The sequence below is a fragment of the Aquarana catesbeiana genome, linkage group LG03 (assembly GCF_042186555.1).
Source record: "Aquarana catesbeiana isolate 2022-GZ linkage group LG03, ASM4218655v1, whole genome shotgun sequence".
NCBI classification, from domain to species: domain Eukaryota; kingdom Metazoa; phylum Chordata; class Amphibia; order Anura; family Ranidae; genus Aquarana; species Aquarana catesbeiana.
Genome location: NC_133326.1, coordinates 686,082,961 through 686,106,048, shown reverse-complemented (window position 1 = coordinate 686,106,048; position 23,088 = coordinate 686,082,961). Strand labels below are relative to the sequence as shown.

Genomic DNA, 23,088 nt, shown 5'->3' with positions numbered 1-23,088 from the left:
TTAAATGCATGGTATTGTCACAAAAAGTGTTTGGGGACCTGGGTCCTGCCCCAGGGGACATGTATCAATGCAAAAAAAAGTTTTAAAAACGGACGTTTTTTCGAGAGCAGTGATTTTAATAATGTTTAAAGTCAAACAATAAAAGTGTAATATTCTTTTAAATTTCGTACCTGGAGGGTGTCTATAGTATGCCTGTAAAGGGGCGCATGTTTTCCGTGTTTGGAACAGTCTGACAGCAAAATGACATTTCAAAGGAAAAAAGTCATTTAAAGCTACTCGCGGCTATTAATGAATTGCCGGTCCGACAATACACATAAAAGTTCATTGATAAAAACTGCATGGGATTTCCCCACAGGGGAACCCCGAACCAAAATTTAAAAAAAAAATTGGCGTGGGGGTCCCCCTAAATTCCATACCAGGCCCTTCAGGTCTGGTATGGATATTAAGGGGAACCCCGCGCCAAAAAAAAAATTGGCGTGGGGTCCCCCCAAAAATCCATACCAGACCCTTATCTGAGCATGCAATTTGGCAGGCCACAGGAAAAGGCCTGAACCGTACCAGGCCACATGCCCGCAACATTGGGAGGGTGCTTTGGGGTAGCCCACCAAAGCACCTTGTCCCCATGTTGATGAGGACAAGGGCCTCATCCCCACAACCCTTGGCCGGTGGTTGTGGGGGTCTCAGGTGAGGGGCTTTTCGGAATCTGGAAGCCTCCTTTAACAAGGGGACCCCCAGATCCCAGCCCCCCTGTGTGAAATGGTAAGGGGGTACAAAAGTACCCCTACCATTTCACAAAAAAACTGTCAAAAATGTTAAAAATGAGAAGAGACATTTTTTGACAATTCCTTTGTTTAAAGTCTTCTTTTTTCCATCTTCTTTCTTCTATCTTCCTTTAGTTTCTTCCTCCATCTTCTTCTTCCTCCGATCCTCTGCTTCTTTCTCCGGTGTTCTCGTCCGGCATCTCCCTCCACGGCATCTTCTTCTCTTCATCTTCTTCTTGGGCCGCTACGCATCCATGATTGGATGGGAGGCTTCCGCTGTGTGACGCTTCTCGTCTTCTGACTGTTATTAAATAAGGGAGGGTGGGGCCACCCGGTGACCCCGTCCCCTCTGACACACAGGACTTAACGGGGACTTCCCTGTGGCATTCCCCATGATGTCAGAGGGGGGCGGGGTCACCCTCCCTCCTGTTGAGTGCCCCCCACAGCAAGCAGCTTGATAGGGGGGCACCAGAGCTGAGCCACAGCTCCCTGTGTCCATTCAGACACAGAGCCACGGCTCGGCCCCTTCTTTCCTCATTGGCTCACTGACTTGGATTGACAGTTGCTGTCTCAACCAATAGGGAGTGGGGTCCCGGGCAGCCGAGACACTCCTGCAACATTGCTGGATCTAGATGGACCTCAGGGTTTTTTCCTGATTTTTGCAGAAATGCAGGACATTACTTTTTAACATGGGCTCCTATAGAACATGTTCACATCAATGCATTTTTGTGCCTCTGCGGTTTTGGAAAGAGTCCAGGACTTTTCCAAATGGAAAACACTGCTTTCTTTGGTTCAATAGACTTCAATGGAGAAGCGACAGAAAAGCATGTAGTGCGTTACCACAATTTGCATCTTTAAATCTGGCCAGGAACAGAATAAACTAATCACTGTGTGACCAGATGGCAAGCTGCTGCAGGGATTTGCCATCTGCTGCTAGAGACACTGAACGCTTTAGAAATGAGCCAGCCATCTAGTAGCCTTATTGCTGCCTGCAGGCTTGACAGGGACTATTCCAATGTGCACCAACAGTACAACTGGGCCCCAGTTCTAGCTTGCTGAAGACTGCCCCTTTACAGTTGCTAGAGACCTTTCCCCATTGCTTAGTTTAACTGGTAGCTCTCAGGGGACATTGGGTCATACCCTAGCCATTCTCTTAGAGTGCACTCTAACCAGTTACAGTATTCTTATCCACACTGCATGGAATATTCGGGGGGGGGGGGGGGGGGGGGGAATGAGAAATCTTGTCAAAACCAGGGTCAGATCACTGGTGAACTTTGGCCCCCCCCTTTCCTCTGCAGCCTTCTGGGACACAGATCCGAGAACACTTTGGGACCATTCATAAAACACAGCGTGGCTTGCGCATGCACAGTAGGAAACTGCCTGTGAAGCCAGGCTTCTGTTGGTTTCCCTTATCTAGTATGTTTGGTGTTTGACTGTCACTACCTCTGCTGGAAGTTTATTCCAAGCATCCACTACCCTTTCAGTAAAATACTTTCTAAGACTAGTTTTGAGCTTTCCTCCAGTTAGTTTAAGGCCATGTCCCCATGTTCTTGGAAAAAAAAAAAGAAAATGAAAAACTGCCCTTCTGAACCTTTCACCCCCTTGATGTATGTAAAGGTTTCAATCATGTCTCCCTTTTCCCTTCTTTCCTCCATACTGTACATATCACGTTCCTGAATTTGCTTTCGATATGTTTTATACCCGTCGCCATTTTTGTTACATCTCTGGACTCATCCTTTTATCAATACCTTTGGAAGTGAGGTATCCAGAACTGGACACAGTATTCCTAATTGAGGTCTCACTAAAGATCTATATAGAGGAATCAGAAGCTCCTGCTGGGGATCCATCTAGTGATGCAACCTAGAATTTGTCACACCATTTTCTCATTTTGCAATCAGTACCCCCAAATCTTTTTGTTCCCCCTCCTCTGTAGTGCTGGCCAACACTATAACCCCAATGTTGTACTCTAGGGATTTTCCCCTAGGTATATTTTACCACAATTAAAAACTAGTCGTGTCCATTTCCTGGTACTGTTCACAGCCAAGTTAAAAGGCATCTATACTCCTGTGCTTACAATGACTTTCATTCAACCTAGTGTGTGTCAGAGGGGCAGAGGTTGTTCTTGGAGTTGAGGAGCAGCCAAACTATCAAGCAGCACTACACTACAAACAGTGGTATGGGTCAGGGGTATTGAATTAAAATTCATGGAAGTCCAACTGGTAAAATTTTCTTCTAGAGGTCCAAAACAAAATGCTTTTAAGCCCTGTCTTTCTATATCACAATCCTTTAATTCAGTGTCCTCAGTCACCCACCCACCCCCCCCCCCCCCCCATTTCCCCTTCACAATAGTGAAGTTAAGCCCCCTGCACCTCACCCTTTACAATAGTGTACTAAACCCCCTTAGCACCTTTATTCACAGCAGTCCTCAACCCTCCCCCCAAATTACCACCACAGCCCTCTGCTGATTTCACATCACCCCCCCCCCCCCCCCCCCAACAGAGCTGGCCCTTTTATATGACCCCCCTCAGTACTGTCCTTTGCCCCTTCACCCCCCCCCTTCCCTCAACAGTATGCTCTGCCCTCCTCACATTAACACCCCCACACAGCTCCCTCCACATCTCACCTGCCCCTCTTTACATTTTACCCCACCCCCAGCAGTTCCACTCTTTTCATCACATTTTACCCCCCCCCACCCCCTTCTCTCCTACCTTAGACAGAGCAGGAGGCAGCATTTCTGGACTGAGTGTGGGAGGCCTATTACAGCATTGAATGGAGTGCAGGAGGCAGAGCATTTATGGACAGTGGAATGTGGGAGCTGCTGGGGTTAACCAGGTGATGATACAAAAAGTTAACCCAGCAGCTCCCACTCTTGCACTCTGTTCAATGCTGTGTATCCCACACATGCTCTGCTTTCTGCTCTGTCTAAGGTAGGAGAATGAAGGGGGCAGAGGACACGTGTGTGGTGATGGAGACTGGCCACTCCTAAGTGGGTCCAGATACAGTGTCTCGGTCCGTATCCAGACAGCCATTTAGTGATTGCTGGTACAGGTTTAGTGTTTGCTTGCTGAACTGCATTTATAGATGAGCTGCATTGCCAAGCTAGGGACAGGGCTACAACTAGAGAACCCCTCCTTCATGTATGGGCAGCTCAAAGTCCTCCATCCTTTTTAAACCAGACAAGCCATTGAAGATTCTCTAGGGACTGAGACAAGGTTGCATACATTGTACATATCAAGCAGTTAGGTCAGAAGTCCAGCCAATTTGATTTTGAATGTAAAATGAAGACTTGCTATTCAGAGGAATTTCAGTCTATCTTCACTTTTGTCCTAGTAAGTAGTGAGGGCAAGGTCTCCCTTACAGGGATCCAGACCACAAAGGATGGGGGTCCAAACACAAGTTGGCTTTAACTTGCTGGTATTCTAGCCTTGATATATCCCAGTAACCTTGGGGCTCTAGCCTTTTGTGTTAAACAACATTTCCCTCAAGTTTTTTTTTTCTCTTTTTTTAAAAAAGGAAAAAAAAACTTCTGACCTTAACCAGTATTTATCACGGGTCATGTGTATTTGGTAAAGGTCTTTCAGTAAACCCCAATTCTATGAGAAACAGAAGGTAATCAAAAGCAGATCTGTATACATTTGTTTATTTTTGCACAGACAGCACATACTGTGGCTTTTTCAGAGATTTCCCAATGAATATTGCACATACAAGGACAATAAGAAGACCGACACATCCAACAGCCACCCACACCCAGAGCTCCACAGGGGCAGACTCTTCTGTTGTCACAGCAGCTGCAACATCCATTTGTTTGGGCCCAATCACAAGCAGAGGTCCCAGAGTGGTCACAGTTTGTCCCTCTCCTGTGTGGGGTTCTGTAGAAGGAAAAAATAAAAAAGTCAAAAAAAAGGTGCACACACATTTCTATGTAATCTCAATTCAGTTTTGCACAAGTGCCCAAAAGTTACCACACATTAGACCCTAGATTGTATGCAACAGTGGACAGAATAGGGATTACGAATGTTAAAACCCCTGGGGTTTTTCACCAGCTGAGCCTTTTAAAGCTATCCTGTTCTAATACAAGGAGAGAAAGCCTTGCCTGGTGCCACACACAATATATAAAAAAACCTTAGTTAGACTTACCGGTGACGGTATTTCTACGAGCCTTTCAGGACAGCACCTTGGAGAGAGCGTAGCTCCACCTCTTAGACAGGAAACACTGCGTGACAACGCCCCTTTAAAAAGCAGCTGCTTCCACCATGCCATCAGTTATTACCGAGAAATCCTCCGACATGCTGGAAAATATAATCAGACAATTACCAGGTCCTATAATTACACTTTACATATGATAACCAAGGGAGGGAAGTAGGCTGCTGTCCTGAAAGGCTCGTAGAAATACCGTCACCGGTAAGTCTAACTAAGGTTTTCTCCCTTCGCCTTTCAGGACAGCACCTTGGAGAGGATAACCGAGAAACTTACTTCAGGGTGGGACTACTGCCTGCAAAACCTTCCTACCAAATGATTGGTCCGAGGCTGATAGTAGATCCAAGCGGTAGTGCCTTATGAAGGTCGAAAAACTGGACCATGTGGCAGCCTTGCAGATTTGCTCAGGAGATGCCCCAGCCCTTTCTGCCCATGATGCCGCCACTGCTCGAGTAGAATGAGGTAATACCCCTTCCGGAGGTTCCAGACCCAAAGATATGTATGCCTCTTTGATGGCCTGCTTTAACCATCTTCCAAGGGTGCTTTTGGAAGCTTTACCTCCTTTGTGAGTACCTTCCATTAAAACAAAGAGTGAGGATGACTTTCCGATTTCCTTTGTTCTTTCCAGATATTTAAGCAGGCACCTCCTGACATCAAGGGTATGGAAAGCTTCTTCTCCTGCTCCCGAAGGTAAAGGACAAAAAGTAGGGAGAATGATTTCCTGTGTACGGTGAAAAACTGAAGCCACCTTTGGTAGAAATGCTGGATCCGTCCTTAAGACTACCCTATCCTGTAGACATCTCATGAAGGGCTCTTTAATTGAAAGGGCTTGTAACTCACTAATTCTACGTGCGGAAGTTACTGCTACCAATAAAATAGTCTTTAACGTCAAGAAACGTAATGATGCTTCTTCTATGGGTTCAAACGGTGCCATAGTTAGACCCTGAAGAACTAAAGATAAATCCCATTTGGGAAAACTAACAACAGGTCTAGGCTTTACTTTTGCCATTGCCCTAAAAAATCTGATTATTAAAGGTTCCCCTGACAGGGTTCTTTCCAAAACAACTGATAAAGCAGCTACCTGCGTCTTGAGCGTACTTGCTGCTAACCCCTTCTCCAATCCCTCTTGAAGAAATTCCAAAACTGAAAATGTGGTACGAAAATCAAAGTTTTTACTGGAACACCAAGAATTATAGATCTTCCAGACTTTAAAGTAAATGTCTCTCGTCACTTTTTTTCTACTTGCAAGAAGGGTAGAAATAAGCCTCTGATAAACCCTTCCGTCTTAAGATTTGTTCTTCAGAAACCAAGCTGTTAGTTTGAGGTAAGCTGGATCTGGATGGAGAATTCGGCCCTGACTCAACAGGTCTGTCCTGATTGGTAATCTCCAAGCAGGTTTCACTGAGAGGTTCATCAAGGTTGAAAACCAGGGTCTTTTTGGCCAATAAGGAGCTATTAATATTAGCTCCGTGGACTCCAATCTGAATTTGGCTAACACCTTTGGTATCAGTTGGAACGGGGGAAAAGCGTAGGACAGATGGAAGTCCCATTTGTGAGCTAACGCATCTACTCCGAGAGCTTGATCCTGTCTCTGAAGAGAGAAGAAGACTGGTATTTTTGCATTTTCCTCTTTTGCAAAGAGGTCCACTTGGGGATGACCCCAACTCTTGGAAATCTTTTCGAATAATTCCTGATTGAGACCACTCTGCTTCCCTTATTTCTTTCCTGCTGAGGAGATCTGCTAAGGTGTTTTCCGTCCCCTTTAGATGGACTGCTGATAGAGAGGCCACATTGTTCTCTGCCCATCTTAGGATCTGATGCGCTAGACCCATTAGGGTTTTGCTTTTTGTGCCCCCTTGCTTTGTTAAATATAATACTGTCGTCATATTGTCTGACAATATTTGGACATGTTGATTCACTAGAGATTCCTGGAGGGAGAGGAGGCTTAAGTGAACAGCCTTTAACTCTCTCCAATTTGAAGATCTTCTTGCTTCTGGTTTGGTCCAAACTCCCTGAACCGTTTTTTCTTCCAGGTGAGCTCCCCATCCCCAGGCGCTGGCATCTGTAGTCAGCCTTCTGGTTACCGGAAAGACCCAAGGAAGCCCTTTTGAAACGTTTCCTAGGTTCCTCCACCACCAGAGAGACCTTTTTGCTCTTGCCCCCAAGTTGAATTTCTTCTCCAGAGGTTCCTGGTATGACCAATTCATCAGGATATCCGATTGCAGAGGACGGGAATGCAACCTGGCCCACTGTACCGAAGGAATTGCTGCTGTCAACAGACCCAGAGCAGACATGGCTTGTCTTACAGAGATCTCTGCGTTGGATTGAAGTGTTATCAGGGTCAACTGCATCTTCTCTATTTTCTCCTGGGGTAGAAAAATTTTCTGTTCTATCGAGTCTATTTCGTACCCCAGAAAACTTACCCTTTGAGATGGAATTAAGTTTGACTTCTGAAGATTGAGAAGCCATCCCAAACCTCTTAAATGTGTTTGAACTGTCTGTAGGTTGACCTCTACTTGACCCCTTGAGTCTGCAAACAGTAGCAGATCGTCCAAATAGGGTACTATTGAAATCCCCTTCAGTCTCAGGGGCTCCAAAGATTCCGCCATCACTTTTGTGAATACCCTGGGAGAAGAGGAAAGACCGAAAGGCAGAGCCCGAAACTGCAGGTGCCAAATCTCCCCTCCCCCCAGATTGACTGCAAGACGCAGGAACCTTTGTGATGGGGGCGCTATTGGTATATGGAGATAGGCATCTCTCAAATCGATGGAAGCCATATGACATTTGGGGGTTAGCAAGTTCCTTACTGAGAAAATCGTATCCATCCTGAATTTTTTGTATTTTATGGATCGATTTAGAACCTTTAAATTGAGAATCAGGCGGAACTTTCCTGATGGCTTTTTGACCATAAAAATGTGGTAGTAAAACCCCTTCCCCTCTTGATCTTTCGGAACCTGGGAAATGACCTTCTGTTGCATCAGTTCCTGTAACAGAGACTTCATGGCCAGAGCCTTTTCCCGATCCTTTGGCAGGTTTGTGATGTAAAACCGACTTGGGGGGCTTTGTGAGAATTCCAATTGATAACCCTTTTTGATTAACCCCAGAACAAAAGGACTCTTTGTTGTTTTTTCCCAGATTGGTAAGAAGTCCTGTAGTCTCCCCCCTACTAGATGGTCATTGTTTTTTAGGGGTTTGTTCTGGGGTTCTAAAGAGTACCCCACCTCTACCTCTTCCTCTCTGAGAAGACCAGGGTCTCTTCTGTGTGTGGTCCTTTTCTTATCGGTTTGTCGAAAAGGACGAAAATTTTTCCTCTGCTGTACCGTTTTCTTCTTCTGTGGGAAAGCTTTCTTCTTGTCTGCTGTCCTGTCAAGGACAGTCTCTAGTTCTGGCCCAAACATCAGGTCTCCTGAAAAGGGAATTCCGCACAGTTTTACTTTAGAAGCTGAATCCCCTGACCAGGTCTTTAGCCAGAGTGCTCTTCTTGCTGAGTTAACAAGCGCAGAGGACCTGGCTGACATCCTGATAGATTCTGCAGAGGCATCTGCCATATATTTTACTGCCTTAAGCAGGGTAGGGAAGGACTCCAATAAGTCTTTTCTGGAGGTACCTGCCACAACATGATTTTTAAGTTGCTCTAACCAGCACTCCAGATTCCTAGCCACAACCGTAGCCGCCATTGCTGGCTTAAGATTAGCTAGAGATGAGTCCCAGGCTTTCTTCAGTAGCCCATCTGCCCTCTTATCCATAGCATCTTTGAGAATACCCATGTCCTCAAAAGCTAAATCAGTCTTCCTAGATACTTGAGAAAAGGCAGCGTCTATTTTTGGTTTTTTATTCCACAATAGTTCCTCATTCTCCTCAAAAGGAAACCTCCTTTTGAGGGTTTTAGAAAAAAACTGTCCTCTCTGGGTTCTTCCATTCCTTTTTAATAGTGTCTGTTAACACTTTATGCACAGGGAACACCCTGTGTTTAATTTCCTCCAGCCCCAGGTACATCTTATCATGCACAGACAGCTGAGCCTTTTCTTCCTGGATCTCCAGGGTAGTATAAATTGCCTTGAGTAATTCATCCACCTCCTCAAGTGACAGCTTATATCTAGATGATCTTGACTCTTCTTCCACCTCCTCCTCCTCAGAATCAATGGTTGAGGGTGGAATGCTTTCCCTTTCCTCCTCCGACTCACTTTCCACCTGTCTGGAAGTGGACTGAGGGAAACTGGAGTGAGAACTCTGCTCTTGGCTGGAACTCTGGCCGTGCTTTACAAGGGAACGCACTGTCCCTAGGGCCTCTGCTAACTCCTTCCTCACAGAAGATAAGAGCTCTTTGCACTCTTGTGAGGATTCTTCTTTTACTAAATCCACAATGCAGGATTTGCACAGTGGTTTGGGCCAAGAGTCCCTTAAAGGATTTTTGCATGAGGGGCACTTTCTCCCTGTTCTCTCTGATTTGGCAGTAGCTTTCTGAAACAGAGAAACAAGAAAAAACCCAGGTCCTTTAGAACTAAGGCTTCCGAGAAAAGTAGTACCTCCAGCCAACACCCTAAGTGCCCAGAGTCTCACTCCTTTGCTGAACTGCTAATGGAAACTGTTACCCCATAGCAGACAGCATCAGGTTTTGAATAACCACATCAAAGATAAAACACCCAGTGATATAAAAGGAAAGAGGTGCCACCGCACCTCTCCTACCTGGGCCTGGCCGGGAACCTGGGCGCCTGCATCCGCCATTGCTGCTGACGATTCCGCTGTCTCCATAGTGCAATCCGCAGCTGCTGCACTGTGTACTAGGCTCCATGTGCCAAACAAAAGGAAGTCCCGGCCAGAGGACCCGCCCCTTCCTCCTGCGTTCCAGCAGCAGGAACCAATCGCTGCTACGCCCCGCCGGAAGTATCCGCCCACCGGAACTGACATCACCTGCTGTCCGGGATTCGGCGCCGCCATGCAGAGGCCTGGCATGGACGCTCTTACTGAGCACAACCGCGGCCCCCCGAACACCCCGGGTGGAAAACTTCCGGCAGACCATTACTCCTGTGAGCCGGAGAAGGAAGGGACACCGGAGCACCCTCCTCACGTAAGGGAAGGAGCTGGGTTGGTCTGAGTACCCAAACGTGGAGGTCCTGCCAAAACCCTCTCCTTGGAGAGAGCGCAGCCCCTCTGGTTCCCCAAGCAGTGCTTCCACCATGGCGGAGGAAACACTAAAAACTGATGGCATGGTGGAAGCAGCTGCTTTTTAAAGGGGCGTTGTCACGCAGTGTTTCCTGTCTAAGAGGTGGAGCTACGCTCTCTCCAAGGTGCTGTCCTGAAAGGCGAAGGGAGAAAAAAAAAAAAAAAAAAAAATTCATCAGGGACCCAACCTTACCCCTATATTGTCACCCATGTCTTAAATCTGTTTCACTTGTCCTGATTAAAAAAGGGAAATTTGGGCATTTGTAAGGATTCTCCAACTTAAAAAAAAAAAAAAAAAACTACTTGAAAGCCTTGTCAAGACCCACCCCAAAAAGGTGTACCCCATTGAGATTTTTAGTTCCTGTAAGCAAAAAAGAGAGAAGTCAGTAATCAGGACATCCATTGAAAATTTCCTCCTCACTTTCTAACCTCAAGTGCAAGTCTTCCTATGGGAAAGGAACACAAAGCTGGCAAGTCTAGAATTTCCTCTGTCCAAGAGGAAATATAGTGCTTTACACAGAAGGGAATTTAAGCATTTGTTACCAACATTTTATATTTCTGATATGCGCCTGCTGTACCATGCACTTATATGAGAGTCTCCTGCTCTTCATATTATTTCCCTTGTGTGAAAGCCTTATGCCCCGTACACACGGTCGGACATTCCGGCAACAAAATCCTAGGATTTTTTCCGACGGATGTTGGCTCAAACTTGTCTTGCATACACACGGTCACACAAAGTTGTCGGAAAATCCGATCATTCTGAACGCGGTGACGTAAAACACGTATGTCGGGACTATAAAACGGGGCAGTGGCCAATAGCTTTCATCTCTCTTTATTCTGAGCATGCGTGGCACTTTGTCCGTCGGATTTGTGTACACACAATCGGAATTTCCGACAACGGATTTTGTTGTCGGAAAGTTTTATATCCTGCTCTCAAACTTGTGTAGGAAAATGTGTGATGGAGCCTACACACGGTAGGAATTTCCGACAACAAGGTTCTATCACACGTTTTCCGTCGGAAAATCCGACCGTGTGTACGGGGCATTAGTGTACCTGCCAGTCCCTTTACTTTCCCATTAAAAACTGACCACACCAAGCAGGGCACACCATGGTGCATTCCCTAGCTATGCTGGGAAATCAGTGTTATCCAATGAGGACTTGTCATGACCACCCACCCACACAGGGAAGATCAGTGTGATGTTTCTCACTTTAAGCTCTTATGCAGCTGAGGAAATGTGATCACAAAAAAAAAAAAAAAAAAAAATTTATATATATGTCTTGCCTTTCATTTCTATTTTAAAATTAATGTTTTACAAGGTGTACAAGCAGAGTAATCTAGTAGCCAATCTGCCCTTTTGTTGGTTAGCTAGCAGATATCTACCCCCTCAACTGGTTCATCTTGAACCTTTTAGAGCAAATACCCAAAATGTGAAAAGTCTTATCAAAATTACATTGCAATGTGCTCATTGAAGTCCATTTTACATGAAAATCTCACCTACTGCCATGCCATTACTTTATATAGCAGCTGCAAGAACCCCCCCCCCCCCCCACAACTCACCATCCAAGGCTTCCCTCTTCCCAAATGCTCTTGGTCTTCCAAATCGGTTCCTTCCTCCTGAAAGGAGGCCAGTAGGGTTGCTGCAGGTGCCTGTACCACAACACTGGCAGATACTGCTGGGGCCCTCAACTGTGGACCAACTAGAGAAGACAGTAATGTCAGAACACTGCTGAAGACATGCTTCTATTGGAGATTATAGGCCTATACACAGCCTACAATAGAGTAGATCTCAATCCTTTACAGGGTGGATTTGATTTAAATCAAGTAATTTTAAAACTAGTAAAAAGGCTTGACTTAAATCATAATTTTTAAAGAGCAACTGTCATCTGTCCGGCAGGGACTTATGACCCTCTGTTGACTCACTGACAGTCCCATTCACTTTAATGGGACAGCTGGTGATGCGGCAGCACCAGTTGAGGGACGTGGTGGCAGCAGGTGAGTGGATGCCCACTAACAGGCACTGCCATGAATGATCTGAAATGACAGGTGCTCATTAAAAAAGGCAAGGACTTATTCTTGCTGGAAGTTAAGATCTAAGATTTACAAAAATGAATCTCCCAGGACAGCTACAAGAAATGATTGTCTCTGCCTTCTACAGGAAACCAGACATTTAAAAGGCCTCTCAGTATGAAGATCAAGTAAACCTCCACCAAAAGTGAACTTGGAAGAGGAATATTAGAAACTCACTAACACCACCATGTTAAATTAAGGGGACCAGTGAATGAATATGGTGGGACTATAGACTCTGTCCTGGAAGATTCATGGAAATACTATTACCGGTAAGTGCAACAGGCTCCCCCCCCCCCCTCTTCCAGGACAGGTACGAGGGGATAAGCAAGACTCTATACTTTAGGGAGGGATGACAGCCTGAAACACTTTCCTTCCAAAAAGGAGAGGTCCTAGCTGGAGAGCATCTGGACTCTAATGCATGAGAAGAGGACCAGACAGCAGTTTTGAAAATATCTTCCAAGATGCAGCTAGAGATCTAGTAGAGTGAGCCCTAACTCTAGAAGGAGGGATCACCCTGAAGATCTGTAGGCTTCACAAATAGCTTCTCTAATCCATCTGGCAATGGAACCCTTTTTTGGGGCCACTAAAAGAAATCAGTAATTAGGAAGCTTTTCTAAACTCACTAGATACTTCTAAATAATGCAGAAGACATCTCCTCACATCTAAGAAACTAAATCTTTCCTCCCCTGAATTCCTGGGATCTGTGAAACTCAGATGAAACTTTGGGTAAATACAAAGGGTCAGGCCTAATTACTATCCGGTTGTCTAAAATTCTTAGGAAAGGATCTTTACGCAAGGAGGAGATTCTAAAATCAGAAATCCTTCTCCCAGAAGTTATGGCCAAAAGAAAAGCAATCTGTGAAGTAACTAATTTCAGAGGCCTCATGAAGTGGCTCTGGTAAGGGCATTCAATACCAATGACAAATCCCAGGGGGGGAACCTGCTTAACAACTCTAGGTGTAAGTCTAGCCCTAGCTGAGAGGAATCTGTTAATCTTTTTTCCATGAACAGAGACAGAACAGCAACTTGAACCCCAAGAGTGCAGACACTAGTGACAGTGCAAGCCCCTTTCTGAGAAAAAAAAAAAAAGAAAAAAAAAAAAAAAACCCACACACACACACACACACGAGTCCACTCTAGCACTTTTGCCAGGCTACAAAGGTCTTCCAAACTTAACCATAAATCTTCCTTGTGTCCAAATTTATGGCCGTCTAGAATGGTCTCAATAACCCTAACTGAACATCCTTTTAATTGTAGGATGTGCCGCTTGGTCTCCAAGCTGTCAAACGGTAAATATGAGGGCTTGGATGGAGCACTGGTCCCTGGCAGAGAAGGTCCCTTCTCTGGCAGAGGCCAGGGGGACTCTATAGAAAGCGCTCAGTGCAGTGAACCAACTCCTCCTGGGCCAACACAGAGCAATCAGAATTACCTATGCTTGTTCCTGCACAATTTTCCAGACTACCAGAGGCAATAGCAGAAATTGAGGCAAGGCGTAGGCTAGGGAAAAATTCCACTGGAGAGAGAGAGCGCGCATCCATCCCTCTACCTTCTCTCTCCAGGGAAAAGTAAGCTGGAAGCAAACAGATCCACTTTGGGCATCCCCCACCTTACAAATCCCAGAAGGTTTCCTGGTTCAGCTCCCAAATGCTGGAGCCAATACACTGCTCAGATAATCTGCCAGCACATTTGTCGTCCCGCTGATGTGGACCGCCCCGATGGGGGGGGGGGGGGGGGGGGGGACGACACTGTCCTCCGCCCAGGAAAGCATCTCCTGATTTAATACTAGCAGCGTGTCTGTGAGTACCCCCGTTTGTTGCGGTAAGCCACTCAGTTTCTCAAGACAATGCCACAGGTCCCTCGCACCAACCTTTGTTTTCGAAGCCACTAAAGCCTATCCTACTGCTAACAGCTCCCTGAAGTTTGAAGATTGCTCCTTTGGCCACCAGGCTCCCTGAGCCTGCCAGTCTTCTGAGTGAGCTCCCCAACCCTACAAGCTGGCATTTGGTAATCTTTATAGGGGAATGCTAGTCCCAAGCCTTGCCTACCTGCAGATGTTCCAGCCGGTGCCACCAGGATCGAGATAGAGAATCGTCTCCTGGAAGCTGTAGTTCAAAGAGGCTTTTCTGCGATCCCAACAACGCAGAAGAAATGCCTGTAGGGACCTGGAATGCAATCGCTGGGTCAGTTTGAGCATGTGCTCCATCCTCAGGATCCATAACGAGGAGGACTTGAGCCAGACAGGAGAGCGATCTGTAGCTGCTGAACGCTGTCCACCTGTCATGCTGTAATCCTAGCAGCACATGCCCCGCGGTGTCACAAACCGAGCTGGTCCTTTAAATGAAAGACTCGGCAACCGGAAGTGCATCATGCCAGTTCTGATGCCATCTCACTGCGTCACCGGAAGTGCGTCATCCAAAACATCTTGGTATACCTCAAAGGAGAAATACATGAGGAAGCATTCCTCCTGGTACTCAGATGCCGTACAAGCATGCTGGGGGGGGGGGGGGGGGGGGGGGACTGTTGCAAATGACTTCACAAAGGCAAGCAACCACAAAAAAAGAAGAGGGGGCCATTTTCAGACTGCAGACATGGCCACAACTGGTCTGAGTATTTCTGAACAGGGGGGGGGGGGGGGGGGGTCCGCTAACCACAGTCACCAGACCTAAAGAAAGAAAAAAGAAACACAACGGTGCATGCTCCTGGAGGTCTGGAAACAAGACAGGGTCAGAGGAGAGGGAGGGACCTTTTAAATTGTGTCTGGCTTGTGCTTTCTGTAGAAGATGGAGCCAATCTCTCAAGTAGCTGTCCTGGCAGATGAAGGGGTTTCCCATTGAGAATAAGCGGTCAGGTTAGTAAAACAGTTATATCAGAACAGATTCAATCAGTTTGTAGTGTACATAGATTTGAAAAATAGGATTATTACTGAACTTTTTATCTCATGGTTACTGTGAAATTGTGTGAATGCATCAATGCAGTGCAAGTTCTCAGTAGATGTTTAGCAGCCTGCCCAGAGATTCTCCTTTCTACATATATTGTAGAGACATCACCTCTTAACCAACCCACAGAGGTGGGTGCATAGGCAATTATCTGCAAGTCACAGCTGGCTTCAAATTTAAGATTTGTTTTTGTAAAAAATTTCCAGTATTGACTTGCCGGGTACCAAATAGACACTTTACTACGCTAGTTCCAGAAAGCAAGATTAGGTGCCAGCACAGCTCATCTTAAAGGGGCGGCTCTAATACCCTTACTGGAAACTTGCAGACACCAAGGTGTCTGGTCCCAGCAGACAGATGCATGGCACCATGGTGACCATACCCATAATAGATCATCCGGACACTGAGGGCTCTCAAGAAACCTCCATAGTTATACCCAACAGCCAGAAATCAGTGTTCATAGTATGGGAAAGACCATGAGACAGGAGGGGGCCTGTACATCATTTTACACTTATCTCTGAAAAAAATCTCCCATTGGTTTACCAGTTTCTGGTCGCTAGATCCAGATCTTTTGCAGACGTTGGTCGCCATTACACATTTGTTAGGCACAATTGCCATGGGAACATGCAGTAATACATGGAACCACAGACCCTTTAATTACCATCTCACCTTTTTGTGGCTTTGCTATAGGAACAGGCCTTGTTCATGGCATCAGGGACCTGGGTGGTTGAAGCAGCTCTCAGGTAACAGGTTATGTAGATCTGAATTGGGAAGTAGTGAATGTATTGGAAGTAATTAGTTTTATTGGTTCTTACAAGGCACTTATCTGTTGCAACAATTCAACTTGTACTCACCAGAGAGGCATCGTTTCCTAGGAATCGGAAAGCATCCACTGTGAACTGTAGTTTGTCTGGCTCAACCCTTGGAGTGATGAAGGCTGAAGAGGAGTCATCTTGCATTCCATCTATTAGACACCTATAGAGAATGGTCAGTTAGAGTAGGTTTATTATAGCAACCCTTCCCCTAACCAGCCCTGGAAGAACATACCCATTGTTTGCAATGATGTCATAACTAGGAGCAGAGGTGGGGTCAGGCGATATGGTGGCCACACATTGGTCAATAAACAGGATCAGTCCAACATGGTTCTGAGTATCCACAGAGGCCTCTATGTAGAGGATGTCGCCAAGCTGATAGATGGGAGAACTTCTAGGGCCACTCCAATTCTCTATAGACAAAACAGGGGATTAGATTGCAAAGTTCTAACACCCACCTCCTAATCTTTACACAACTCACCAGTCATTAGCCTCAAGGAGAAGGACAGCCTCTCTTCTAAGGACACTGTGCTGCTGAATGGAACCCATGTTGGCTCAATGGCCTTGCTGCTCACATTGGCATGCCTATACAGACAGAATCCAGGGTCAGTAATGAGCTAGAAGTGCAATCATGTTAACTTTCAGAGATCCATATTAACCATTTTAATGGCAAGTGCTACTTCTAAAAAAATTAGAACAGCAGTATTGTAGCTGCCATCACCATCTTGTTGGTTGCAGATTGTCCTCATGATAAATGACAATCCAGCAAGTTACTGTTAGCATGAAGGATGGAAGTCAAGACTGGCTTTTGCTGGGCAGCAACTCACAAGATGTTGATGCCAGAGTCACTACAACATCCCTAAAGCCCATGCCTCCACATTAAAGTGAGCAATAGCAGCCATCATATTTGATCCCAGATTACCTTAAGATCTAGGTTCAGAGTAGTATTGACAAGATCCCTCTTGCAACAGGGAACTTGTGGATAGATTCCAGATGGACAACTGAACATAATCAGTACCATGGGGTCTAAAGCTATGAGGAGACTTGTGGTAGGTGCAGCGGCAGTACACCGAACTGTATTGAAATTTAAGTTCAGTATTGCACAACAGGCCTGCAAGGAAGACAACCCAACCAGGAACGCTAACCGATGTACAGCAAGTAGTAGCTGTAGGTCCCAGGTGTGCTACTAGCATTTGTCTCTAGGGCTGAATTCGGCCTGGCCATACCCGAGTGGTGGGGGGGGGGGGGGTTTGGGCTGCGCATTATGAATGGGGTGTCCCTGCACTTTGTCCAATTGTCTGAAACCATTCCCTGACGCCAAGCACCGAGACAGGTGACTTGTCCCTACTCAAGCCACATGCAAAAAAAAAACCCAGGGTCATGATAGACTGCCTGACTCAAGATTGCCCCCAAAGACACCATGATAAATGTGTAGTTCAGGTGTAACTACAAGCAAAGACTTTAGGGCCCATTACAGTCAAAACAACCCAGCCAAACATTGAATTTTGGTGCACTGCTTGCAGCATTTTTGTGGGGTGCTGCCATTTAAACTTTAAGGCACACAGCTGAAAAAGGAGCCAGGCATATGTTTGATAGAGTAGAAGGCTTAGAGCGAATCAAGTTTTTGCTGTCTGTACCTCAAGAAGATTGGTGACCACCAGACTGAATGCAAGGGAGAAAGTAAAAAATTCTACAGTGACCAAGAGGCATAGGTTATTCCAATGGACTCACTTGTTTGGGACAAGTCACTGGACAGATTCACACTCCATTGTGCCTACAGAACAGGATGTGAAGGGAAATCTCGAATGGGACAGAAGCAAAAACCTGACCAGTATACTGTTCCCTGGTAAAAGGTTTGTCTAGAGCGATTAGTTAAAATGCATTGTTAGAACCTGCATCACCCCTAGTGTAGACTCACCGGTAATAGTAGCACATTATGGGGACCACAGCTGAGTTGGTTCTAATGATTGGAATGGAGGAGGTTGGTCTGTAGGTCAGGTTGGTAGCATAGATCACCCAGTCTTGAACCATCTGTGTAGATAAGAGCAGAACATTACAAAAACACTGAAGCAGCACTACTCATGAGTAGGGATGAGCTTCGAGTTCGAGTCGAACTCATGTTCGACTCGAACATTGGCTGTTCGCAAGTTCGCCGAACAGCGAACAATTTGGGGTGTTCGCGGCAAATTCGAATGCCGCGGAACACCCTTTAAAAGTCTATGGGAGAAATCAAAAGTGCTAATTTTAAAGGCTAATATGCAAGTTATTGTCATAAAAAGTGTTTGGGGACCCAGGTCCTGCCCCAGGGGACATGGATCAATGCAAAAAAAAGTTTTAAAAACGGCCGTTTTTTTCAGGAGCAGTGATTTTAATAATGCTTAAAGTCAAACAATAAAAGTGTAATATCCCTTTAAATTTCGTACCTGGGGGGTGTCTATAGTATGCCTGTAAAGGGGCGCATGTTTCCTGTGTTTAGAACAGTCTGACAGCAAAATGACATTTTGAAGGAAAAAACTCATTTAAAACTACCCACGGCTATTGCATTGCCGACAATACACATAGAAGTTCATTGATAAAAACGGCATGGGAATTCCCCAAAGGGGAACCCCGAACCAAAATTTAAAAAAAAAATGACGTGGGGTTCCCCCTAAATTCCATACCAGACCCTTATCCGAGCACGCAACCTGGCAGGCCGCAGGAAAAGAGGGGGGGGGGGACGAGAGTGCGGCCCCCCCCCCTCCTGAACCGTACCAGGCCACATGCCCTCAACATTGGGAGGGTGCTTTGGGGTAGCCCCCCAAAACACCTTGTCCCCATGTTGATGAGGACAAGGGCCTCATCCCCACAACCCTGGCCGGTGGTTGTAGGGGTCTGCGGGCGGGGGGCTTATCGGAATCTGGAAGCCCCCTTTAACAAGGGGACCCCCAGATCCCGGCCCCCCCCTGTGTGAAATGCCATTTCACTAAAAAACTGTCAAAGATCTTAAAAATGACAAGAGACAGTTTGACAATTCCTTTATTTAAATACTTCTTCTTTCTTCTATCTTCCTTCATCTTCTGGTTCTTCTGGCTCTTCCTCCGGCGTTCTCGTCCAGCATCTCCTCCGCGGCGTCTTATCTTCTCCTCGGGCCGCTCCGCACCCATGGCATGGGGGGAGGCTCCCGCTCTTCTTCTTCATTTTCTTCTCCGGGCCGCTCCGCATCCATGCTGGCATGAAGGGAGGCTCCCGCTGTGTGACGGCGCTCCTCGTCTGACAGTTCTTAAATAACGGGGGGTGGGGCCAACTGGTGACCCCGCCCCCCTCTGACGCACGGGACATGACGGGACTTCCCTGTGGCATTCCCCGTGACGTCACAGGGAAGTCCCGTCAAGTCACCGTGCGTCAGAGGGGGCGGGGTCACCGAGTGGCCCCGCCCCCTGTTATTTAAGAACTGTCAGACGAGGAGCGCCGTCACACAGCAGGAGCCTCCCGCCATGCTAGCATGTGTGAGGAGAGGCCCGGAGAAGAAAATGAAGAAGAGAAGAAGAGAAGAAGATGAAGAAGAAAAGAGCGGGAGCCTCCCCCCATGCCATGGGTGCGGAGCGGCCCGAGGAGAAGAAGATAGAAGACGCCGCGGAGGAGATGCTTCAGGTCTGGTATGGATATTAAGGGGAACCCCGGCCAAAATTAAAAAAAAAAATGAAGTGGGGTTCCCCCTAAATTCCATACCAAACCCTTCAGGTCTGGTATGGATTTTAAGGGGAACCCCGCGCCAAAAAGAACCAGAAGAACCAGAAGATGAAGGTAGCTAGAAGAAAGAAGAAGTATTTAAATAAAGGAATTGTCAAAAACTGTCTCTTGTCATTTTTAACATTTTTGACAGTTTAATGAAATGGTAGGGGTACTTTTGTACCCCCTTACCATTTCACACAGGGGGGGGGGGCCGGGATCTGGGGGTCCCCTTGTTAAAGGGGGCTTCCAGATTCCGATAAGCCCCCCGCCCGCAGACCCCCACAACCACCGGCCAGGGTTGTGGGGATGAGGCCCTTGTCCTCATCAACATGGGGACAAGGTGTTTTGGGGGGCTACCCCAAAGCACCCTCCCAATGTTGAGGGCATGTGGCCTGGTACGGTTCAGGAGGGGGGGCCGCACTCTCGTCCCCCCCTCTTTTCCTGCGGCCTGCCAGGTTGCGTGCTCGGATAAAGGGCCTGGTATGGAATTTAGGGGGAACCCCACGTCATTTTTTTTTTTTTTTTTTTTAATTTTGGTTCGGGGTTCCCCTTTGGGGAATTTCCATGCCGTTTTTATCAATGAACTTCTATGTGTATTGTCGGCAATGCAATAGCCGCGGGTAGTTTTAAATGAGTTTTTTCCTTCAAAATGTCATTTTGCTGTCAGACTGTTCTAAACACAGGAAACATGCGCCCCTTTACAGGCATACTATAGACACCCCCCAGGTACGAAATTTAAAGAGATATATTACACTTTTATTGTTTGATTTTAAGCATTATTAAAATCACTGCTCCTGAAAAAACGGCCGTTTTTAAAACTTTTTTTTGCATTGATCCATGTCCCCTGGGGCAGGACCCAGGTCCCCAAACACTTTTTATGACAATAACTTGCATATTAGCCTTTAAAATTAGCACTTTTGATTATTCATGTTCGTGTCCCATAGACTTTAACGGTGTTCGCACGAACCGAACAGGGGGGTGTTCGGCTCATCCCTACTCATGAGACGTCCATTATTGATCACCAATTCCATAGACTAGTCACCTAGCCATTATGTTGATGTCAGCAACAGGCAAGAGATTACATTTTTAGGGGACCTTTATTTTGTAACAGGTCCTCTTTAAAAAAAAAAAACGGTGTAAGGTTCTTGAGACTGACACCGAGTTAAAAGTGCATTTCTTTCTTCAGAATTTTAATTCCCTAGCACAGCTCCCTCCTTACACATTGCAGCCCTCTAAAAAGGGTCTAGTTACTCTTTGCTGGCCCAGCGCCTCCACCCATTCCTACATAACATCCAAGAGGGCAGCTGCCTCAGGATGTTTAGAGGTCTACACCAGTAGTCTAAATAAATTTTAAAGAGCCCGTGTTGCCAGACCATTTCTATCAAACAGTCAGCTAAGAGTGACATACATACATGGTACTGGCCCATACCCAAGCAAATTTCAGCAGCAAAAGTTACATTTAGCAAGGATGACAGGTGTCTACTTCCATTCTACATCTTTGTTACAGTCATGTACATGTAAACAAGGTCCAGGTTCTCCTCAGAAGTACAAGAGCCCCCCCCCCCCCCCCCAACCCATAGCAACAAGCTTAGTTTTAGTTACTGAAGCCAAGAAAGTTGGGGGGAGAGAGAAAAAAAAAATAAAGAAGGGGGGGGGGGGGTAGAGTTAAGGTTAATGATTACCTGCACAGTGTTGCCACAATCCTGGAGACTAATCTGGAAGATAACATCATTAGCACTTTGAGTGTTCGGCTTGCACCCTTGGGTTCCCAGGGTCAGATCAGAGGGTTTAACTAGCTTTCCATTCCCATAAAAGTCCATCATGACACTGACCACCATACTGTCCTCTTCACACTGGACACTGATGGGGGAACTAGAACTTACAGTTGGGGGCTGCTGGCGGAGCATCCCACCAGCACGTCCACCAGGTGATCCCCACTGAGCACCACCTCTAGAAGCCCCAAACCCATATACAGGCTCATTACCTCCCCAGTAAACATCTCTAGAACCCCCTCTGGAAGAGCCCTGGCTCTGGGCAGGTACAACCCGTTGGTAATTCCTCCACCAGTCTGACTGGCGTCTGTGTCTCAAGCCATCTCCAAACCCCAGCCCATAAACCAGGCCCAGCAGCAACAACCACCTGCCATAACTCCTCTCTCCTAGACCCATCCTGCCAGCAAACAAAAGTACAATGAGAGAGGAAGAGAGAGCTGCCCTTTATACCCCTCCTTCCAGCCAGTAATACCCCAGCTGGGGCAAATCATCACCACACCCAAATGACTGCCTCATTCAGCACTGAGCTAAACTACATACATGGTTACTCTATTGATGCTGAGAGAGTTATACACTTGCTGGCAGCCGCCTCATTTGGCTGGAGAATTTCAGTAGCTTAGTTCTGATGCTAAAATCGCTAGCGAGTAATTACTAGGTGTAGCAAATGCTCTCCATGGAGTACTGCTCAATTCTTCACTCATGTGCAATTGATCACTACACGATGCTACTGCATACTGCTAGTGTAGCTTACACCATAGGGGGCTATTTGTTTCAGAACCCATTTATATATTTGTGGTGTGTTTATTACACATGCACCAACCTTCCTTGCATTAATGCATCCTATTCTGTTTGCACCAAAAAAGAAAAGCTCATTGGGGTGCCATTCAGAAGGGCAACACAACAATGTAAATCTGGCCTCAGTGATCATTTGCTTGTCCTAGTGGTAAACCCCTAGCCATGTTAGTGGCAGGATTGGGTTTCTAAAGTCTCCTGTGTAGCGCTAGTCTAAGGCTACGTTTCCACTATTGCGACCACAAAGATGCGTGTTTTAGGGTGCGACTTTGATGTGACTGAGTGCAGCTTTGATCCAACGTTACAGTCTCTGATGCGACGTTGGATGCAACTTTGATCCAAAGTAGTGCAGGAACCTTTTCAAAGTCGCGGGAACTTTAAGTCGCACCGATGGAAACGGGTGCCATTGAAATCAATGAGCTGTGACTTGTCATGCGACGTTATGTGTCCAAAGTCGCATGACAAGTCGCACTAGTGGAAACAGAGCCTTAGGGCTCATTCACATGGTTCTGTACCTATTGCAGATTCCTTTGCAACATCCTACGTTCTATGCACTATGAGGTGACCACCCATTCGGGTCTAGGAGGTCACTCAACAGAAAACTTGCATTGCAAAAAAATTGCCATGTGTTTTTTGCCACACAATGCGCATTGATGCGCCAAATAACGTCTGTGAACACAAGCAACATGTGACTAGGTCCTTTGAGTGGATTTACATTCTTCACTTGCTTGCAGTGTAAAATAGTTATTACATAGGTAATGGCATTTCAATACACATTGCATTTTCTAAAAATGCTATATCGCTGGGATCTGTTTAGATCGTGTTCTCCTGCAGGGTCTTATTTATTAAAGTGGTTGTAAACCCACTTTTTGGACTTTT

The 23,088-nt window shown here is 46.3% G+C and overlaps 1 protein-coding gene across 1 annotated transcript; it reads right to left on the bottom strand.

Moving 5' to 3' along the window:
• Window positions 1–4,278: 4,278 nt before the first annotated feature.
• On the bottom strand, window positions 4,279–21,813 carry LOC141133551 (zona pellucida sperm-binding protein 3-like). The gene is made up of 8 exons (XM_073623009.1): window positions 21,328–21,813; window positions 17,853–17,965; window positions 16,416–16,519; window positions 16,170–16,347; window positions 15,977–16,097; window positions 15,792–15,883; window positions 11,680–11,819; window positions 4,279–4,630 (listed from the first exon to the last, which is right to left on the bottom strand). The coding sequence occupies exons 1-8, from the start codon at window positions 21,811–21,813 to the stop codon at window positions 4,401–4,403; spliced, it is 1,464 nt and encodes a 487-aa protein (XP_073479110.1). The 3' UTR covers window positions 4,279–4,400.
• Window positions 21,814–23,088: the final 1,275 nt, after the last annotated feature.

Excerpts from the sequence above, each read along its gene's own strand:
- LOC141133551 (XM_073623009.1), bottom strand. The coding sequence starts at position 21,813 with ATGGGTCTAGGAGAGAGGAGTTATGGCAGGTGGTTGTTGCTGCTGGGC. Across the intron at positions 17,966-21,327 it reads ATTGTGGCAACACTGTGCAG|ATGGTTCAAGACTGGGTGAT; the intron begins GTAATCATTAAC and ends TTATCTACACAG. Across the intron at positions 16,098-16,169 it reads GACATCATTGCAAACAATGG|GTGTCTAATAGATGGAATGC; the intron begins GTATGTTCTTCC and ends CATTCTCTATAG.